Source organism: Pipra filicauda, unplaced genomic scaffold (assembly GCF_003945595.2).
Source record: "Pipra filicauda isolate LSUMZ 115617 unplaced genomic scaffold, ASM394559v2 scaffold342_size772408_pilon, whole genome shotgun sequence".
Lineage (NCBI taxonomy): Eukaryota > Metazoa > Chordata > Aves > Passeriformes > Pipridae > Pipra > Pipra filicauda.
This window is the reverse complement of record NW_024104468.1, coordinates 172630-189218: the sequence shown is the minus strand read 5'-3', so window position 1 is coordinate 189218 and position 16589 is coordinate 172630. Positions and strand designations below refer to the sequence as shown.

The following is a 16589-nucleotide window of genomic DNA, read 5'->3' as shown; positions in this document are numbered from 1 at the left end:
ATGCAGCTTTGACTTTGAGTACGGTAAAAAATCACAAGTGGAACTTCTGGAATGCATGACACTGTGTTTTTATAAACGTGTGTCAAACTTGTGTGTCTATTGCCTTCAAGGCTTGTTTAAGTTTGCTCAAGTAATAACTGAAAGATATGTTTAAATTAGGCTTTCAAAGACCTTTTTTATACCATCTCAGCAGCTGCTGTATCTCGTGCACCAACTCATGGTCATGGATCACGTCTTTACCTTTGTCCTACACAGTGCTTGTGTACAGTCTTTTCATTCACCTCAAGAGTCTGACCAGTGCATCTCATTTGAAAACTGTCTTATTTAACTGGTCGAGAACATCATTACTTAATATCTTCCATGCGATGAAGTTTCTTAACTTAGATTTGCTTGCCCCAGTGTGGAAAATTTTAAAAAATGTGGTTTTGCTTAAAAACTTGTCTTTGGCAGGAATTGTTTGATGTTATTTTCTCCTTCCCCTCTGCACCAACTTCGTGTGGGACTGGCTCTTCACATGTGAATGAAAGCTGAAATTTCTAGCCATTAAAATGAATACCTGAACAGGTTTATGAAATAATAGTGCTTTATCTTGTGGAACTGTCTTTTGGAACGGTGGACTTCTTGTTCAGGACAGCATCTTTTGTTAAAATTGATTTTAGTGATTAGTCATTCTATAATAAAGATGAGATTCTTTGCTTAGGCTTCATGTTACTTTTTCAAAGAGATGGTTTTGTTTTTTCTTATCTACCCTGCATGTGTAAAATTCCTGGATAAAATGAAATGGACTGTGCATACTTCAGAGCAAAGTTTAGCTCAGGAAATGCTGATTTTTAAAAATATTCAAACAGCCAAACTTACCTGTTACAGTTTGACACTTAATTCTCTCGCATGTCAAATGTAATTTTTATTTCCATCAGAAGTAAGCTCATAGGAAATAAATAGTGTATAATATGCATATTATATTAGATATCTACATTCTTTCATAGTGGATCTAATGATTTTTTTCCCCCCCCCCAGGGTTTGGAGTACTGTGATGAAAGATACAGTTTAGATCTCACTGGTGGGATTTTTCCCTTGAGAGGGCAGACCAGCAATACTAAATTACTCAACTGTCAGACCATAGAAAAATTTCGCAACCACGTTGACAGAGAGGACAGCGTTAATGAAGGTTTGTTCTGATGTCCATGTTTGGTTGTTGTAAACTTCATGGTTTGGGAATCTCAGCGATGAATGCTGTTCTGTACCCACAGACTTCAATATCTGTCTAGCCAAGCTTTTAGGGCGTATTTAAAAAAAAGAGTTGTTTGCTTATGTGGGACTTCTTTATTCCTCTGAACATCATTCTTTAAGGGAAAAATATAGGTTTTACTTTATGTTTGCTGACATGCTAGAAGGATGTGTGGTTGGGTCATCTGTGTAATGCTGGTCAGGCAGTTTGTTCTTTGTCAGCCAGTTGTTGTCTTTGAACAGTAAGATTGTTCTTTCTGTTGCTTAGGAATGTTACCTGTTTTTCTTTTTTTCCTGATCAAACCTATGGCTGCATCCAGTTGGCAGCTGGTCACTAGTGGTGTTCCCCAGGGCTTAGTATTAGAGCCAGTTCTGTTTAATATCTTTATTGATGATACAGATGAAACACTGTAATTAGCTAATAATTGTGTATTTGGTTTGGCTTAGAATTGACACTATTTGAACAAGAAAGAGAGACAATATGACTGAAACCTATCACTGAGATGTTCGATATTCTGTAAATTATTTTTATCATTCTTAGTGAAGTATTGTGTTTCATGAGTGAAATAACAGAATTAAGCTAAAATAGAAAGTGGTGTTTTAAAAACAACAAATATTTTGTATTTTCTACAATAAGAAACAATGGCTTGTTTTTGACAGTAATCTCTCCTGACACCAGTGTATCAATCTTCAGTTGGCAAGTGAATACATATGGTCAGGGAAAACCATCTACTTATTTGGGCGTATTTGACATCAATCGCTGGTATCATGCTCAAATGCCAGACTCACTGAGGTAGGTTTTTATTAGACTGCTTTCAATATCCCCACAAGTAAGTCCTTTGAAAGCTGGTGTTTAGCTGATGCACTTGTTTTCTTTAAGGCCAGAAGAATTCCTTCATGATTGCCCCTATTTTGCATTGTGGTCACTGGATGCTGTAATAAGCATGACTTCTCCAAACCTCCTTTTGGATATTCTGGTACATGAGCGGAGTTTAAGTCGGGGAGTTCCTCCTTCTTATCCACCACCTGAGCAGTTTTTTAATCCAAGCACCTATAACTTTGGTAGGTATTTCACTGCTTTGAATAGTGACAAGCTTCAGTTGAGGTCAAATGCCACTTAGCGGTTATCTTTCTTGTTCCTCATTTGTCCTGCCAAAAGCAAAACAAACGAAAACCCCAAACCCTCACAAACCTGGTTACCTTGTGCTAACAAGGTCTTTAGTATTGTGAAACATATCTGACAGTCTGCTGAGTTGTGGGTTTTGGTGCTTTTGTAACGTAGCCTGTGAAGGGCTGATGGTCATAAAATGAAATGACTTTGGATTGAGGTACAAAGCACAGCACCTCGGTAGCTCTACAGATAAAGTTTCTACAGACAAATAATTTTTTAAGGAAGTTTGTAAGTGATGAGAGTATTGAAGGTTGTCAAGCATTTCTTTTTTTCTGCAGATGTTACGTGCTTGCTGAACTCAGGAGTCGTTCACATGACTTGCACCGGCTTTCAGAAAGAGGTGACTTTCTTTACTGTATCTATACTGAGAATGTTAGGAGACGTACCTTCTCCAAGTTTTCTCCTGCACTGCTTTGTGGGCCAGAGACCATTTTATGCTCATCCTGTCTGTCCACATGCATAACTGCAATCATATCCTGCCAGTTTTATGCAAATAGTACTGTTTCAGGGAAGCATGAGCAGAGATTGAATGCCTAGAAAGGAATGCAATGTTGCTGTTGGAGCAAGAACAACAGTGTTGTGGAAGTTGGGGAAAGCAGTTACTTCTTGATTACCCATCAGTCAAAGTATCTGCACTGGGGTCTGGAGTTAGGTTTTGATCCCTGATTAACTTGAGAAAGGAGGACAGAATGGAAAAAAGGAAAAATTATTTAACTGTTGAAGAAGCAATTCATGTTTTTTCTCCCCAGCTTGGCCAAATTATAACTTCTGAGTCACTGCACAGCTTGTGACCAGTCCTTTTGAATTAAGTTTCAGCTCACTAAATATTTCCTTCTAAATCAGCTTCCACACAAACAAGCACAGAAAGAGTCTTTCAAAGAGTGATTTGACATGTTAGTTTTAGCTTCCCTAGAATATAATTTGTGTCAGTGTTGAGGGAAAAGCAAGGCATGTGTATTGACAGAGAAACTAGAATATCCTTCCTTCAGCATTACAAGGACTGCTATTCTACAGGATGTTTTTTTATAAACTGAAACTATTAGTTTGGCTGCTGTCTTTCAGACTCTGCATAGCAATGCTTACTATTGCTAACCTAGAGCCTACTACTGATGCATCTTTCTGACAATTTAAGTAAAAGTTAATATTATTTCTGTTAGTGATTATCCAGAACCTTAGTGATTGAATGCTGTCATAACCTGTGTTTTTGATTGATGTTTCAGACCTTGAAGTTCTTGAAGAAATCTGGTCCTTTAATAAGTGAAGCCATTCATGACAGCTACACTAGGTGTCTTGTAGCTGGCTTGCTGTCTCCAAGACTGGTTGACGTCCAGCCATCCAGTTTGAGTCAGGTGAGTGTACACTGGGGAATCCAGGAGAAAGTATGTCCATCTTTTCTGACAGGACTGTAGAGGCTACATGATCATCTGATTTTTATGTGTTTTGCAAGTTGCACTGAAAGGCAGGTGTTGACTTTACTTAGCAAAAGTAAAAGTATTGTTAGATCCGAACTACTGAGTTCAACTGGGAACAGCCCTAAGAGGTCTGTCTTTAGGGACCCATCTCTTAATGTCGTGCCCCAGGTGTGCACAAGGAAGCGTGCAGTCAGTACTGGTCATGTGCATTGGAAAGCATCTTTCCCTTGGAACAGCCTTCATTCCCGTCAGTGTCTCAGAGCACTGGGTTCAGTGCAGTAGCTGGCGATGGGGTGTCTCCCTCAGGCCATGCTATTGCGAACATCAGCTTGCTGCACTAGGCATGATCATTTGCTTCCAAGAAAGTGGGCTGTGCTAACCAGTTACTGTTGTCGGCTCTGACAATTTCATCACCACTTCCCCTCATTTTCCCTTCATCAGTAGGCTTTTCTGTACCCTCTCAAAACTAATCTTCGCCTCTGTAGCCTTGGCCTTGAGCTACAGTAGACCGATTTCCTCTCTCAGACTGCCCTCTTGTTGCTGCAACACCTTCATCACCTTTGTGTCCAATCATAGTGACTTCACGCCCCTCTGTCACGTACCATGGTTTTCCATTTGCAGTACAATAACCTTTTTCTCTCATCTGAAGAGTTTCATGAGAGAAGGAGCCTTTGTGATGAATAGCCTGTCTTTCCTGAGACTGGGTCAAAGCTAAATGGTCAGCTACTCATCATACTCATAGCAGTGAACAGTAGGAGGGGGAGAGCAGTCTTCCCCCTGCCCTTGTGTTCCTGTCTGTGGGATTCTTCGCCACTCGGTGGAGATGTGTTATGGCAAATAGCACTTCAGCACAGTGTGGTAGCTAAAATAAATTTCTTGGCAAGCTGACCCAGCCCATAGAACACTTATTTTGCAAGCCTGATGAAGGCTCTTATGCTCTGATTAGATGTTCTGGTGTGAACTCTGGTTTGGAAATAACTTGGGAAAGCAAAAAATTTTGTGATGACCTTTGCTGAATTGTGACTATATTGTCGGAGACTTGTTATGCTTTCAAGTGGGGGTTGCTTTTAAAGGCTAGAAAGATAAATTTCAGAATTAGGGTCAAGAAGCTTGGTTTGGAGTTTTGTTTGCCACTGTAAGTAGTACTAGTGTGTTTCTTTGTCTGAAACCTGTTTCCAGAAAAAGTGAAAGTATCATGTGTTTTCTGAAGTGAAGAAATTTCTTTAAATGTAATGATTTTACCTAGAAGGCAAACATACTTTTGAATTTATTTTAAAAAATAGAAGGGAAAAAAAAAGTAAAAATTAAGAAGAATGTGGAATTAGTTGCATGTGCACTAGTTGACTTTGTGCTGTCTGAATGAGTATCCAGTTGGAAAGAAACACTTCTGTGGATGGTTGAAAAGGTATCAGAAGTCTGTGAGGTTCTCATTTCATTTGGTCTGTTCTGTTTAGGAGGAGCAGTTGGAAGCAGTATTGTCAGCTGCTGTCCAGACAGGTTCTTTAGAACTTCTGACTGGATGCATCAAACACTGGACTTGTGAGGGTAATGCTCTTGACATTATTTTTATGTTCTGTATGTTTTAGTTTGACCTTGTGTATTTATTTCTTTTTTGCTTTCTCTTTTTAAAGAGCAGCCAAGTTCTGCTGTTAATTTACGGTTTGTTCTTGAGTGGACATGGAACAAAGTAATCTGTACAAAAGATGAACTGGACCAAATATGTGAGTACTCCTGTTGTCATTTTTGAAACCCAAAATAACTCTTCCTAAAGGATCTTATTCAGTGATCTGCCAGTATATGACACTGCACCCAGTTCTTTAAGTGTCCTTTGGAAGTCTACAATTGCTCTGTAGACTAATGATTTCATATTTATTCTTGACAAGGTGTTCCGCTGTTTGACGGCTCCTGCAACTTCATTGACCCCCAGACATTACAGTCCCTTCAGCACTGCCAGTTGCTCTTGAGCAGCCTTAGCACAGTCTTAAACTGTTTTCTGACAGAAGCACGAGAGCTTACTGAGAAAGGTTGGTGATAGCGCTGCTAAATCTTCGGTCTGTTTGATGAAGATCTGGAAGGATGCTTGGGTTGTAACTGTGGAGACATGAACTTTTGTTGTTTTGGATGGTTGGGAGGCGGTCGGATTGAGGTGGGACTTCTCAAATCTGAGAAGTTGGGACTATGATTTAAGGTGCTTTGGGTTCAGGGGAACGGCTGGTTGTGGAGTTGATGTGAGTGGGTAGAGGAGGCTACATTGATTCAGCAATAAGCTTTGTAAGCAACTGGGTGTGGTAATGCTGAAAAATATTCTTGACTCTTAGCTAGCAATTTATAGCTGTGTGCAAATGGCTAGAAAATATAAAGGAAGCTGAAGTGAGTAATTTGTAAGTTGCATGAATTTCTGTAGCTTCTGTTATTAAAAATTGTTGTTGGCATCTTGAGGGGAGAAGACAACCATCCCTTTGCTATAGTAAAAATCTTTGCTACTTGAAAAACAGATGTCTTCTTTGTTACTGTATCTAATAGTTCAGGCTTTATTTTTTTGATTTTAATCTTTAGTGAATCTGGTTCTTTGTAGAGTTTGTTTTTTGTTTTGGTGTGATGGTGAGGTTTTCCTTCAAATAGGAGAGTAATCCAGAGGGACAAATGCAAATACAGATTTCCACTGTGTTTCTTTATACTTTTTGTTTGGTCTGATAAAGGGACTTTTGTAAAAATGAGAAGAATTGCAATACAAAAATCATCTCATGCCTTTTTTTCAGGTTTTACAGACTTGACAAATAAGCAGCTGGTAACTAGCCTCATTTCTTTGTATGCACAAGTGGTCATCTGGTTCTGTCGATCCAGTCTCCTTCCTGAGGGTTTAGGTAAGCCTAAACTGTAATACCAGAATGCTTTTTTTACCGCAGAAGCACTAGCTGCATGTTTTGAACCTTTTGTTTATTGCTCAAGGTGAGCATACACGTTGGAAATGCTCTTAATTTAAATAGATTATAAATTCTGTTGCCAACCTTCATTGCTTACTACCTTACAAATGCTAACATGATACGTTCAAAAAACCGTTCCCTTTGATAGTCATTTATCTAACAGTGAACTTGAGCTTTCACTTCATGCTCTGAATGCTGCATCAGCAGTAAACTTGAAGTGGATCTTGAGACAGGAAGAAGTATTCAGACCTTCTGTCTTAGTTCTCTTTTAGCAAGGGCAGAAACAGTATTGCATTATTTGAGAGTTGGAGGTGTTAGAAATGATACAGCTTTAATAAATTTTTTGAATTAATGGCAGCGAGTGACTAGGTTTCTTTTCACAGACTCTTGTCAGTATCAACTTTTAACAACTGAAACTTTGAGTTTCTCAGGTTCTGATAAGATTCAATAAATAAAGCCTGAGGGAGTTGAAGATTGGACATGTGAGATCTTGGAGTAACCAGAAGATACAGATGAGATTAACAAAGACATTACGGTCTGAGAGTTGGAAACTTTCTGTCTGAGGAAGAATGATAAGAGGAACATAGAATGCAGACTAAATTAGCATTAAGGGCAAGAGATCAATAACCAATAAAAGATACAATACTAATTAACGCAGAGAATTGTGTAACTTAGAACCAATGAATGTTAATTTCTTCTTTTCCTAAGACATATAAGTACATGAAAGTCTTGAAAGGGATATATGTAGCTGGAATGATTTGCTACATATCTCTTGCCAGAATAAAGTAATGCCTGGCTCACTAACACTTAAAAGCTAGTGTTGGAGGGTTTCGTTTCTTCTTGATGATTTTTGATGGCAGAGGCTTCTTGATGCTTGTATAATCTTCTGTCTTTTTTTGTCAGAAGTCTTAGTTGAAATACCTCTTTAACGTGCTTTTATATTATTGCCTGTAGATGATCATATGCATTTGTCTAGACCTTTCTACAATTATCCTTTGATTCAGAGCTACTATACTGGTCACCGACAGAAACTCGAGCGTTTATCAAGGTAAGACTTGCAGGAAAGCTCTAGAAAAACTTCCTCTGTTAGACTGTAGGAGAGTGGGGTTTTTTCCACCTAAAACCCTTTGCCTATGCTTCCTTGGTTTTACACATATACAACAGCAAAGAAAACCTATAAACGGTCATTGCAACTTTTCTCTTGGATTTCTACTTTAGACTCCTTTACTAATTCTTGTGACCTAAAGACCATCTTTCCTCCAGCACAGAAATATCTGCCATGTGCATTTCAAGCCATAATCATGCCTGTGTGCATGTGTTCCTTTCTTTGATTCATAGGAAGGGGGTTTTTTGTTTTGACTGGTGGAAATCTGTTAACACTGAGAGGCTGGACTTAGTGGTTTATTCTGTCCAAATCCTTGCTCCTTTTTGTTGCAGAGGAAAATGGGATTCTGACTGCTTGATGATTGATGGAATGGTTTCCCAGTTAGGAGACCAAGTTGAGAAGTTGTGGCAGAGAGATGAAGGAGGAACTGGGAAATACCCACCTGCTAGTTTACATGTGAGTGTTCTGTTCACTGAAAGCACCACCAGCAGCAGCAGTCCCCCAAAGCCAACGATTTTGAAAGACAGGAGCAATAGAAAACCTTTTAATTTTTCATTTCAGGCACTGCTGGATCTCTATTTGCTGGAAAGTGTTGAAGAAAGCGACAAACATGCAATTGTATCCTTTCTAGTTTTTGTCATTGCACCTCTAGAATAGGCACATAACTGTTCTTATGTGTTCTTATGTGTTTGTCATTTATGTGTTTAATAACGTTTTTAAATTTATGCTTCAAACAGAATGTGAGTGATCATATTTAGTATAGAATTAAGTCCTAGACAGAAGCATTGCTTTATTTCTTTCTAGTTTGGATCTTTTCTGATTTCTTGGTTGGTTTTTTTTTAATGTTTTATTGCAAAGTCTTTTCTGATATGAGAAAACAGGTTCTCTAAGAAAAGTTCAAGTTAAAAACCTCCCTTAGTTTTTCTCAAAATTTACCAGTTTTTAAATTTTAAGTACCCATATCTGTAGCAAATGACTGTGTGTTAGAATGGTGCACTAAAACGTGCTGCTTCAGAGCCAAAGGATTTCTAACAGTGGTTTTCCAGTACGTGATTTTGCCAAAATCATCCATTTTCTAAGCCAGCTAACTGTGCTTGCTTTTGTTGTGTTGAAAGTTGCAGGCACACAGAATAATAAAGAGGGAGAAGAGAACAGTCATTGGGCAGAAACCTAATTTTTAAGCTGCTGGATCATGCAGACCTGAGAGGGGAGCCTAGAGAGCTGTCTTATGACCCTAACAACTGATGTCAGAAATGGAAAATGACACTTCTAAGCGAGGGATCCACATACCATTTTTAATCCAGTTTGAATCACTCAGTGAGTGCTAAGGTGTATTGTAAGGGCACCATAATTTACACTGGAAATGAAAAAAACAAAACAGCTGTAGAATTTATTTGCTTTAATAATTAGGCATTTGACAGTCAAGTGTCCAATCGGTAGCTCCACTGATTGAAGCAGGGACCTGAGACTATAACAGCAGTATTTAAATATTTAAATATCTAATGATCACCTTTTTGACTGCCTTACAGAAATCCAAGAGTGTTTCTTTCTGGCTGGTCGTTCAGAACAAGATTTAGTAGTTTGGACTTGATTATCTCTAGATAACAGGTTACAGTAGCATAAAATGGCAAGACTAACATGTTAGTACTTTTTGCTTCCCACCATTTTTATATTCTCATTGTTTTACTAAATGTAATGTGATAAATTTTTGGTCTTACCAATTTATTTGCCTTAATTAGGGTACTCACTCTCAGACAATTTACTTGCTGTTGGATATCATGCATTCCTTTCCAAATAGAACAGAAACTTCCATCGACTCCTTTCCAACTGCCTTTGCTATCCCTTGGGGTCTTGTTAAACTTATTCAAGGGTTTTGGCTTCTAGATCACAATGATTATGAAGTAAGTATGTAACAGTTTACTTAGATACACATTGCAGTGCAGAGCTGTAATTGATAAAATTGTTTTTGAAAAATTGGTGCTTAGATATTAGGAGATACTGAAACATTAGAAGCATTTTTGTAACACTGGTCTGACATGTGGAGCAGTAAGTTATGATTTGAAATTTCACTTTAACTGCTTTGGCAGGGAATTACTTAAAACAAAGGAGTAGTCAACTTCAATAATGTTTGATATTTGAATTTTCAAAGCTAGCCATCATAGGGGGTTTTCAGCAGACCAGTTGAACACTTGCTCAGAAACAGTGTTTTGGGTACTTTAAGTATGATACCTATGATGTTAGCAGCAGGATTTGAGATGGAAGATTGCAGAAGTGACTTTTCAACCTAATTCCTGTTCTTCCTGATGCTGGAGGTTGTTCTTTGCCTGTCACCATATCAATAGAATGAATTTGTTTGTAGAGTAACTTCTTATTTAGTAATATATTTGTAAAAAGGAATGTTTGTGCACAAAGATTTGTTAACTTAGAAAAGTCTGAATTCCTCCTTTTAAAACATTTGCTTTGTTCCGTACGGCCAACTGAATTATTTCTCTGCAAATACTGGAATTTTTATTGATGTGTCCCGGACCAAATATTTCATTAGACATCTAAGTGTGTTTAACCCACCTGCAGCCTTGCTTAAGGAAGTGTGGCCTGTATGTGTGGCATGTGTGCATGTATATAGTCTGATAAACGTGATCTCTGACTTGTGCAGAATTCACTGGCCCTGCTCTTCCACCCAGCTACAATCAAAACTGTGCCGTGGCAACACACGAGAATTATTCAGTCCCTCATGTGCCAAGGAGAGCACAGGCGAGCCCTCAGGTACATCCAGATGATGAAGCCATCCATGTCAAGCAGTAGCGAAGTGCGGCTTTTCCTCACTGTGCTGTTGTCCAATAGGTAAGGAAATCTGTCCCACCGTTTTGGCATTCAGATCCTGGGAAAGGGCGAGAGCAGATAATACAAATGGTGATCCTCTACATTTCCTTTAATCTTTGAATGAATACAATGACCTTGGGGCATCTTTTTGGTTATGCTGTTCCCATTCCTTTCCATCTCCCAAAAATTAACTGCAGGTGCATGGTGGAGGCTTGGGGTCTGTTGCAGCAACATACCACTAAATTAAATGTAGAAGAGCTGTTAAAGCACATGTATGAAATCTGTCAGGAGATGGGGCTAATGGAAGATTTACTGAAGCTGCCGTTCACAGACACTGAAAAAGTAAGTTTGGAGAAGACAAAAAAAGTCTGAATGGTCTGTTTGTCAAGAGAAGAGGCAGAATCCTAATAGGTTTTTGTAATGTGTTATTTCTCCCAGGAGTGTCTGGAGAAGTTTTTACAGACCAATGCTGGTGTTCAGAATCACGAATTCCTTCTAGTCCACCATCTGCAGCGTGCCAACTATATCCCTGCACTGCAGCTGAATCAGTCAATGAAGGTTAATCTTATGGTAAGGGTAGAAGTCCTGTCGAGTGTGCAAGTCTCTGTAGTTGTGGCTCTCCAGTTTTGATAGTCCTCAGTAAAAGGCCTGCTTTATTTCTTGTATCATTTTTTGAAAGACTATGAATAAATTCCTACACATCAAGTTACAGCTAAACCTAAAAGCTGAACTACTGAAAAGCTAAACCGAACCTAAACTACTGCAAAACTGCTTTGTGAAGTTGTAAATTAAATGTTACAGACCATGGTTGACTCAACTTGAAATAGTTTGTTTGCATCTGAGGAATAAATATGTATCTTTTCTTACCAGCCCATCTGTTCCTTCAGTTCCTCAGATCCCTATGTTGTGTATTGTTTAGACTGCAGAAGTTGTTTATGTCACTTGTTTCTGTGGATTGTAGTGTATGTTGTATGTCCTGTCTTGTTTTTGTAGCTGAGAGCAATGTGGATGCTCCACAGGTGAAATATGAATGGTGGGGTTTTAGTTGGTGGGGTTTGGGGTTGTTTTTTTGGTGTTTTTTTGTTTGTTTGTTTGCTTTGTTTTGTTGGGTTTTTATTTGTTTGTTTTGGTTTTTGTTTTGTTGTGGGGTGTTTTGGTTTTTTGTTGTTGTTTTGGTTTGGGTTTTGTGGGTTTTTTTGTTTTTTTTTTTAATTAGAGTTCATTGGGCTTTGATAGAACTACCAGATGAAATTGTTCTGTGCCACTGGATAGAAAACTTGCTGCAATTCTATGCGGTGGACATATTTTACTGTATCTGTAGAGCGCATTTAGGCCCTAATTAGGAAGAGCAGAGATATTTCCATGCAATAAACTTCTTGTAAATAGTTAACTTCTTGATTTATGCATTTTGTTTGTCAGAATGATCGTGATCCTCGCTTGAGAGAAAGAGCAGTTGCCAGAAATTCTCTGTTAGACCAATATGGCAAGATCCTTCCTAGAGTTCAAAGGAAGCTGGCTGTAGAGAGAGCTAAGCCTTACCGTTTACCTTCATCAGTCTTAAGAGAAGGTAATTTTTAGAGGGAGGAAATATTATGGACAACCAGCCATCACTTTGATTACACAAGGCTGACATTTTTTCTCTTGCTTTACAGTGTCAAGGCCAAAGCCATTATCAACAATAACACGACAGGCTAATGCAGGAAATGTGCACACACGAGCAACTTTCATCAGTAAAGTACTGTCCAAAATTGGAGAAGTATGGTTAGGAAATGAACAAAAACCAAACATTTCACAATATGATAGGTAAGCAGCCTTTTCACAAAGTTTAGTCTTGAGCTACATGTTTGGACAGGGAGGGAGGGGGAGAGAAAGAGCAAGAATTCTGTTAGTGTTATGTTAGTGTTTTGGTGGAAAGGTGCATGTGAATAAAGCTTTGGTTTGCATTTTTGTGTATACCACATATTTAAGAATCAATCATAAATAATAGCTTTTCTGCTATGATAGTCTTATCTATACAAATATATGTATTTACATTATGGTAAATGTGTTTACAGTAAATGTGTTTAAGATAGCTGAAGCTCAAACTGTTATCACAATCAAGCAGTTGGTGTACATATGTTGACAGACTTGTTTGTGTGATCACATAGTAATCTTTTACCATTTCCTGCCCAGTTTCTGCCTTTTTTTACTTAAAAATAAGCAGAATTATGAAGAGCGAAAAAGAGGCTCGTAGTTGTCAGGTGATTGTCCTACAACTGATATGGTCAAATAAACTGGAATTATGGTATGTCTGGACTTTGAGGGAATGAAAGTCAGTTACATTTTCCTTTTCCTTCTAGTCCTAGAGCTACAGAACCAGCAGTCATTACACATCCTCTCCCTGGTACAGAGTTGCCCGATGCATTTCTTGGGACACCTGTTACAAAGTTTTCTCAAAAATGTTCCAGGTATAGAAGATCTAGAGACTGTATGTTTCAAAAAGGTGTTTCTTAGATGTGTGTGTGTGTGTGTACTTTTTGTGTTTACCAAAGGTTCTATTGCATTTAGCTTTATATCTCTTAAAGAAGAGGTCAACTTAGGGACACAATTAAGTGGAAAATGTGAAGTGTCCCTGCACTGACATGTAGATGAGTTTGCTCCTGAACTGAGAATTAGAGCATTTGTGCAACTTAAAATTGTTGCACGAATTGTATATCAGAGGCAGAGATTTAGGAAATTAGGTATGAAATGTAAAGAAATAATTAAAAAACACCCTAAAGTACCTGTCATTTGTTTGTGGGCCTAATGCGTCGCCCCAGAAGTGAGGCTGCAACTGTATTTGTTGTTCATCAAATGTTTTTGTTCTGCATCATCTCAGATGAACACAGCATGATTTTTTTCATTTATGTTCATAGCTTAAGTTGTGTGTCTTAACAGATTGCTGGATTTGGTGGTTCGTCCTGTTCCTTCCTGTTCCGCGGCACAGGGTGAAAGCTGGCAGACACTATGCAGAGCTTCTACTTCTTTTGTGGCATCCAGCCCACTGCAATCAAGTGCACATCACTCCATCTCTCAAAAGAATTTTCCAAGAGCATCAGAGCTGAATTTACTGGAGACTCCTCTTGTGGTAAAGGTTTGTATTTTAAAAAACTGGTAGCAACCAACCAAAAGGAAAGCTTGTGAGCTTTGTTTAAAATTAAGCCATCAAAGTATTTAACAGGAACACTGCTGGATTAAAATTGCAAGATATTTTCAGTATGCATGGGGTTATTGTATACAGTCTTTCTGGAAGCAGTAAGTTGGAAACAGTCTTGAAGAGGGAAGTTTAATTCTCAGTTAATTGCAGTGGTCACCTTGTCCCATAGCTTTGAGAAATATTGTGTTTATTCCCTGGGACAATTAATGTCTGAATTATAATCTTTTTCTTGTTATGAATTAATCACCCATACCATTGAACGAGCTTCTTCCTCCTGCTTTTTAAACCCTTTCAGTACTGTAAAATATTTCTGAGCTAAGAAACCTGAACATTTCTACATGAAGATGTGTAGGTGCTTTTACAGGAGTGTCACTTCATATCATGCACAGCTGATTAATTAGTGAAGAAATAAGATGTGGCTGTTGCTTTGCTGAGTTGCCATGTTGGACACAGCAACTGGAAATGCTGCCATGTAGAATAACAGTTGAAGTTGCGTGCCTTTTGGAAAAGCAGTGTAGAAATTGCAAATTTACTGGGATGGAATATAACATTGCAGACAGCTAGGTGCCATATTCTTTTTTCTTCCAGAAATTAATTTGAAAAATATCTTTTTTTTTTGTTGGCATTAAAAAAAAACGAACCAAAAGAAACATAAGAAACATGAGGTTTTATCTTTAAAATTTTTGTACCTTTGGAAGAAACAGTTGCAGAGGCAAAACTTTCTCCCCTCTGCTGCTATAAACCCAGTTTGTAATTTAAGCTCATACTTTTGACAACTGCAGTTTTGTGTTTTGAAGATTTAACTGTTTTCAAATTAAATGTTTTTATTTCTTTTCCTAGAGAGCTAAAGTTTTGGCCACATCTTCTTCTGGGTTTCCTGGGTTTACTCCTCAGTCTATTCTCAGGTCTAGCCTTCGCACTACACCCCTAGCAACTCCCTCTGCATCTCCAGGACGATCAGTTACTCCTCCACTACGAGCAAAGGAACCTAGAATAACTTTCAGGGAAGAGAATTCTAATGCAAAATGGACTGCTGGGGTAAGCTGGGCTGCAGTTAGTGATTTTTGCAGTTAAATGCTGTGATTTGCTTTAAAGTTTGCCAGTACTCTTTATACTGAGAATTTGGATTGCGAATTATAGTGGCAGAATTTGGTCAAAAAAAGGTTGTTATGTTAGACCTTCTGTTCATGTGCCTGCAGGTTTATTATTGTTATTCATAATAAATGTCAGGGGCCTTGGTGTTTTTTACTCAGGGGTTGTTAGGACCTGTGCTTGTTCAAACTGCTAATTCAGCTTCCAGCTGTACCTTTTCAAATGGTGGTGTGGCAGGAAGGTAAGGAATATAGATTGAGCCATTTGTTTGGGTTTGTTAAATTTTGTGAATTAAACATCTTGGCAAGCAACAAAAGTCATAAGCTGCATTGACTTCCTGCCTGTCATTTTGCAAGGCTGGGTTTACTTCAATTATGGTAAAAGAGACCCCCTATGAAGAGAGCTGTAGTGTTGTCTGTTCTCTAGCTGTAAAGTTCTCATGTTTGCTTCTTGCCTTGCACCACGGATAGCATCCATATGGTTTTCTACTGAAGTTGGTCCATCTGACAGTGGCCCCTTCTGCTCCTGTAGTTGTTCTGTAGCTGGATTCCATGGTTTGGCCGGTCATGCAGTTGCCAACATAATGTACCAAAATCAGGGGCAGAAAAGGGGGCATGTTCTAAGATGTACATGTATGACCTTTCTGTCCATGTCCTAACAAATTGTCTCAATCTGGTTGATTGTCTTTTATTGTCTGTTTTAAAGAGCTACTGAACTGTAACAAGAGGTGCTCTCTCCTGTATGAAGTTCTTACTAAGAGTGGCACTGTAGCCAGATTAATTTACTTGTTCTGTGCTACAGGCATAGTGAACACTAGCATATTTTAGTAGTCCATATGTGTTGGGAAGGAAAGCATAACAGAGACAAGTCTTGAGTAATGATTTTATTAGGCAAAACTGTCTTGTTGAAAACACACTGCTGAACCCAATGAACAGCCTTGAGATGACATTATAAGTAAGCACTTACAAGACTGACTTTATCTTAATTCTTTAATGTTGTGGAAACTCAATAAGCAGTCAAAAGTGTGATTAATTTTTACACTCAACTTTAAATTTAAGATAATGCTAGACTGAGAATTAATTTTGTATTGCCTTTTAAGGGGACATGTGTAACTTAAAAATATCAGTATATATTTGGGGGGGTTTTTTTTGCTTTGACAGAAAGCATGCTCATGTTACTGATCTGAACGTTTTTTTAGGTAACAGAAGATGATAAAGCACTATTTGGAGCTTCATCTGAGCATCATGATGACACGGTAGAGGATGCTTGGTCTGAAAGTAGAGGTAAAACAACTCTGTTTACTCTGAGCAATGCTGGGGACAGTCATGCTGAATTGCAGGAGTCTTCAGAAAACATATCTGGAGGTAATTTGGAAAAAATGGATGTCAGCAAAGAAAATAGTAACTTCTCTGTCAGATCAGACCAAACTACTTTGGAGTATCATGATGCAAAATCACCTGGTGATTTTGAAGATGATGTCATCTTTATAGCTGCTAAACCAGCTAATTCCTCCACTGAAGAAACTGCTGATGTTCAAGAATTGGAGAAGGAAGGAGACAGTGAAATGATTGAAGATAAACCTTTCCAGATGGATCAACCAGATCCTTCGGAACCAAGAAAAGAAGATGGTGTGTTTCATCCTATGATAATCTAAATTTCTGAA

At 38.3% G+C, this 16589-nt stretch overlaps 1 protein-coding gene across 2 annotated transcripts in view; it reads left to right on the top strand.

The window, feature by feature from the left end:
- AHCTF1 (AT-hook containing transcription factor 1) overlaps positions 1 to 16589 on the top strand; it is a 45468-nt gene that overhangs the window by 16474 nt on the left and 12405 nt on the right. For both annotated transcript variants that reach the window (XM_027729739.2, XM_039384253.1), the window contains exons 8-29: positions 1018 to 1168; positions 1888 to 2020; positions 2108 to 2289; positions 2677 to 2738; positions 3619 to 3747; positions 5265 to 5355; positions 5442 to 5531; positions 5694 to 5834; positions 6570 to 6674; positions 7689 to 7782; positions 8172 to 8295; positions 8401 to 8457; positions 9594 to 9740; positions 10493 to 10680; positions 10857 to 11001; positions 11098 to 11229; positions 12079 to 12226; positions 12312 to 12462; positions 12999 to 13106; positions 13576 to 13771; positions 14675 to 14872; positions 16125 to 16554. In XM_027729739.2, coding sequence (XP_027585540.2) covers positions 1018 to 1168; positions 1888 to 2020; positions 2108 to 2289; positions 2677 to 2738; positions 3619 to 3747; positions 5265 to 5355; positions 5442 to 5531; positions 5694 to 5834; positions 6570 to 6674; positions 7689 to 7782; positions 8172 to 8295; positions 8401 to 8457; positions 9594 to 9740; positions 10493 to 10680; positions 10857 to 11001; positions 11098 to 11229; positions 12079 to 12226; positions 12312 to 12462; positions 12999 to 13106; positions 13576 to 13771; positions 14675 to 14872; positions 16125 to 16554 — 3202 coding nt within the window. The remainder of the gene's footprint in view (positions 1 to 1017; positions 1169 to 1887; positions 2021 to 2107; positions 2290 to 2676; positions 2739 to 3618; positions 3748 to 5264; positions 5356 to 5441; positions 5532 to 5693; positions 5835 to 6569; positions 6675 to 7688; positions 7783 to 8171; positions 8296 to 8400; positions 8458 to 9593; positions 9741 to 10492; positions 10681 to 10856; positions 11002 to 11097; positions 11230 to 12078; positions 12227 to 12311; positions 12463 to 12998; positions 13107 to 13575; positions 13772 to 14674; positions 14873 to 16124; positions 16555 to 16589) is intronic.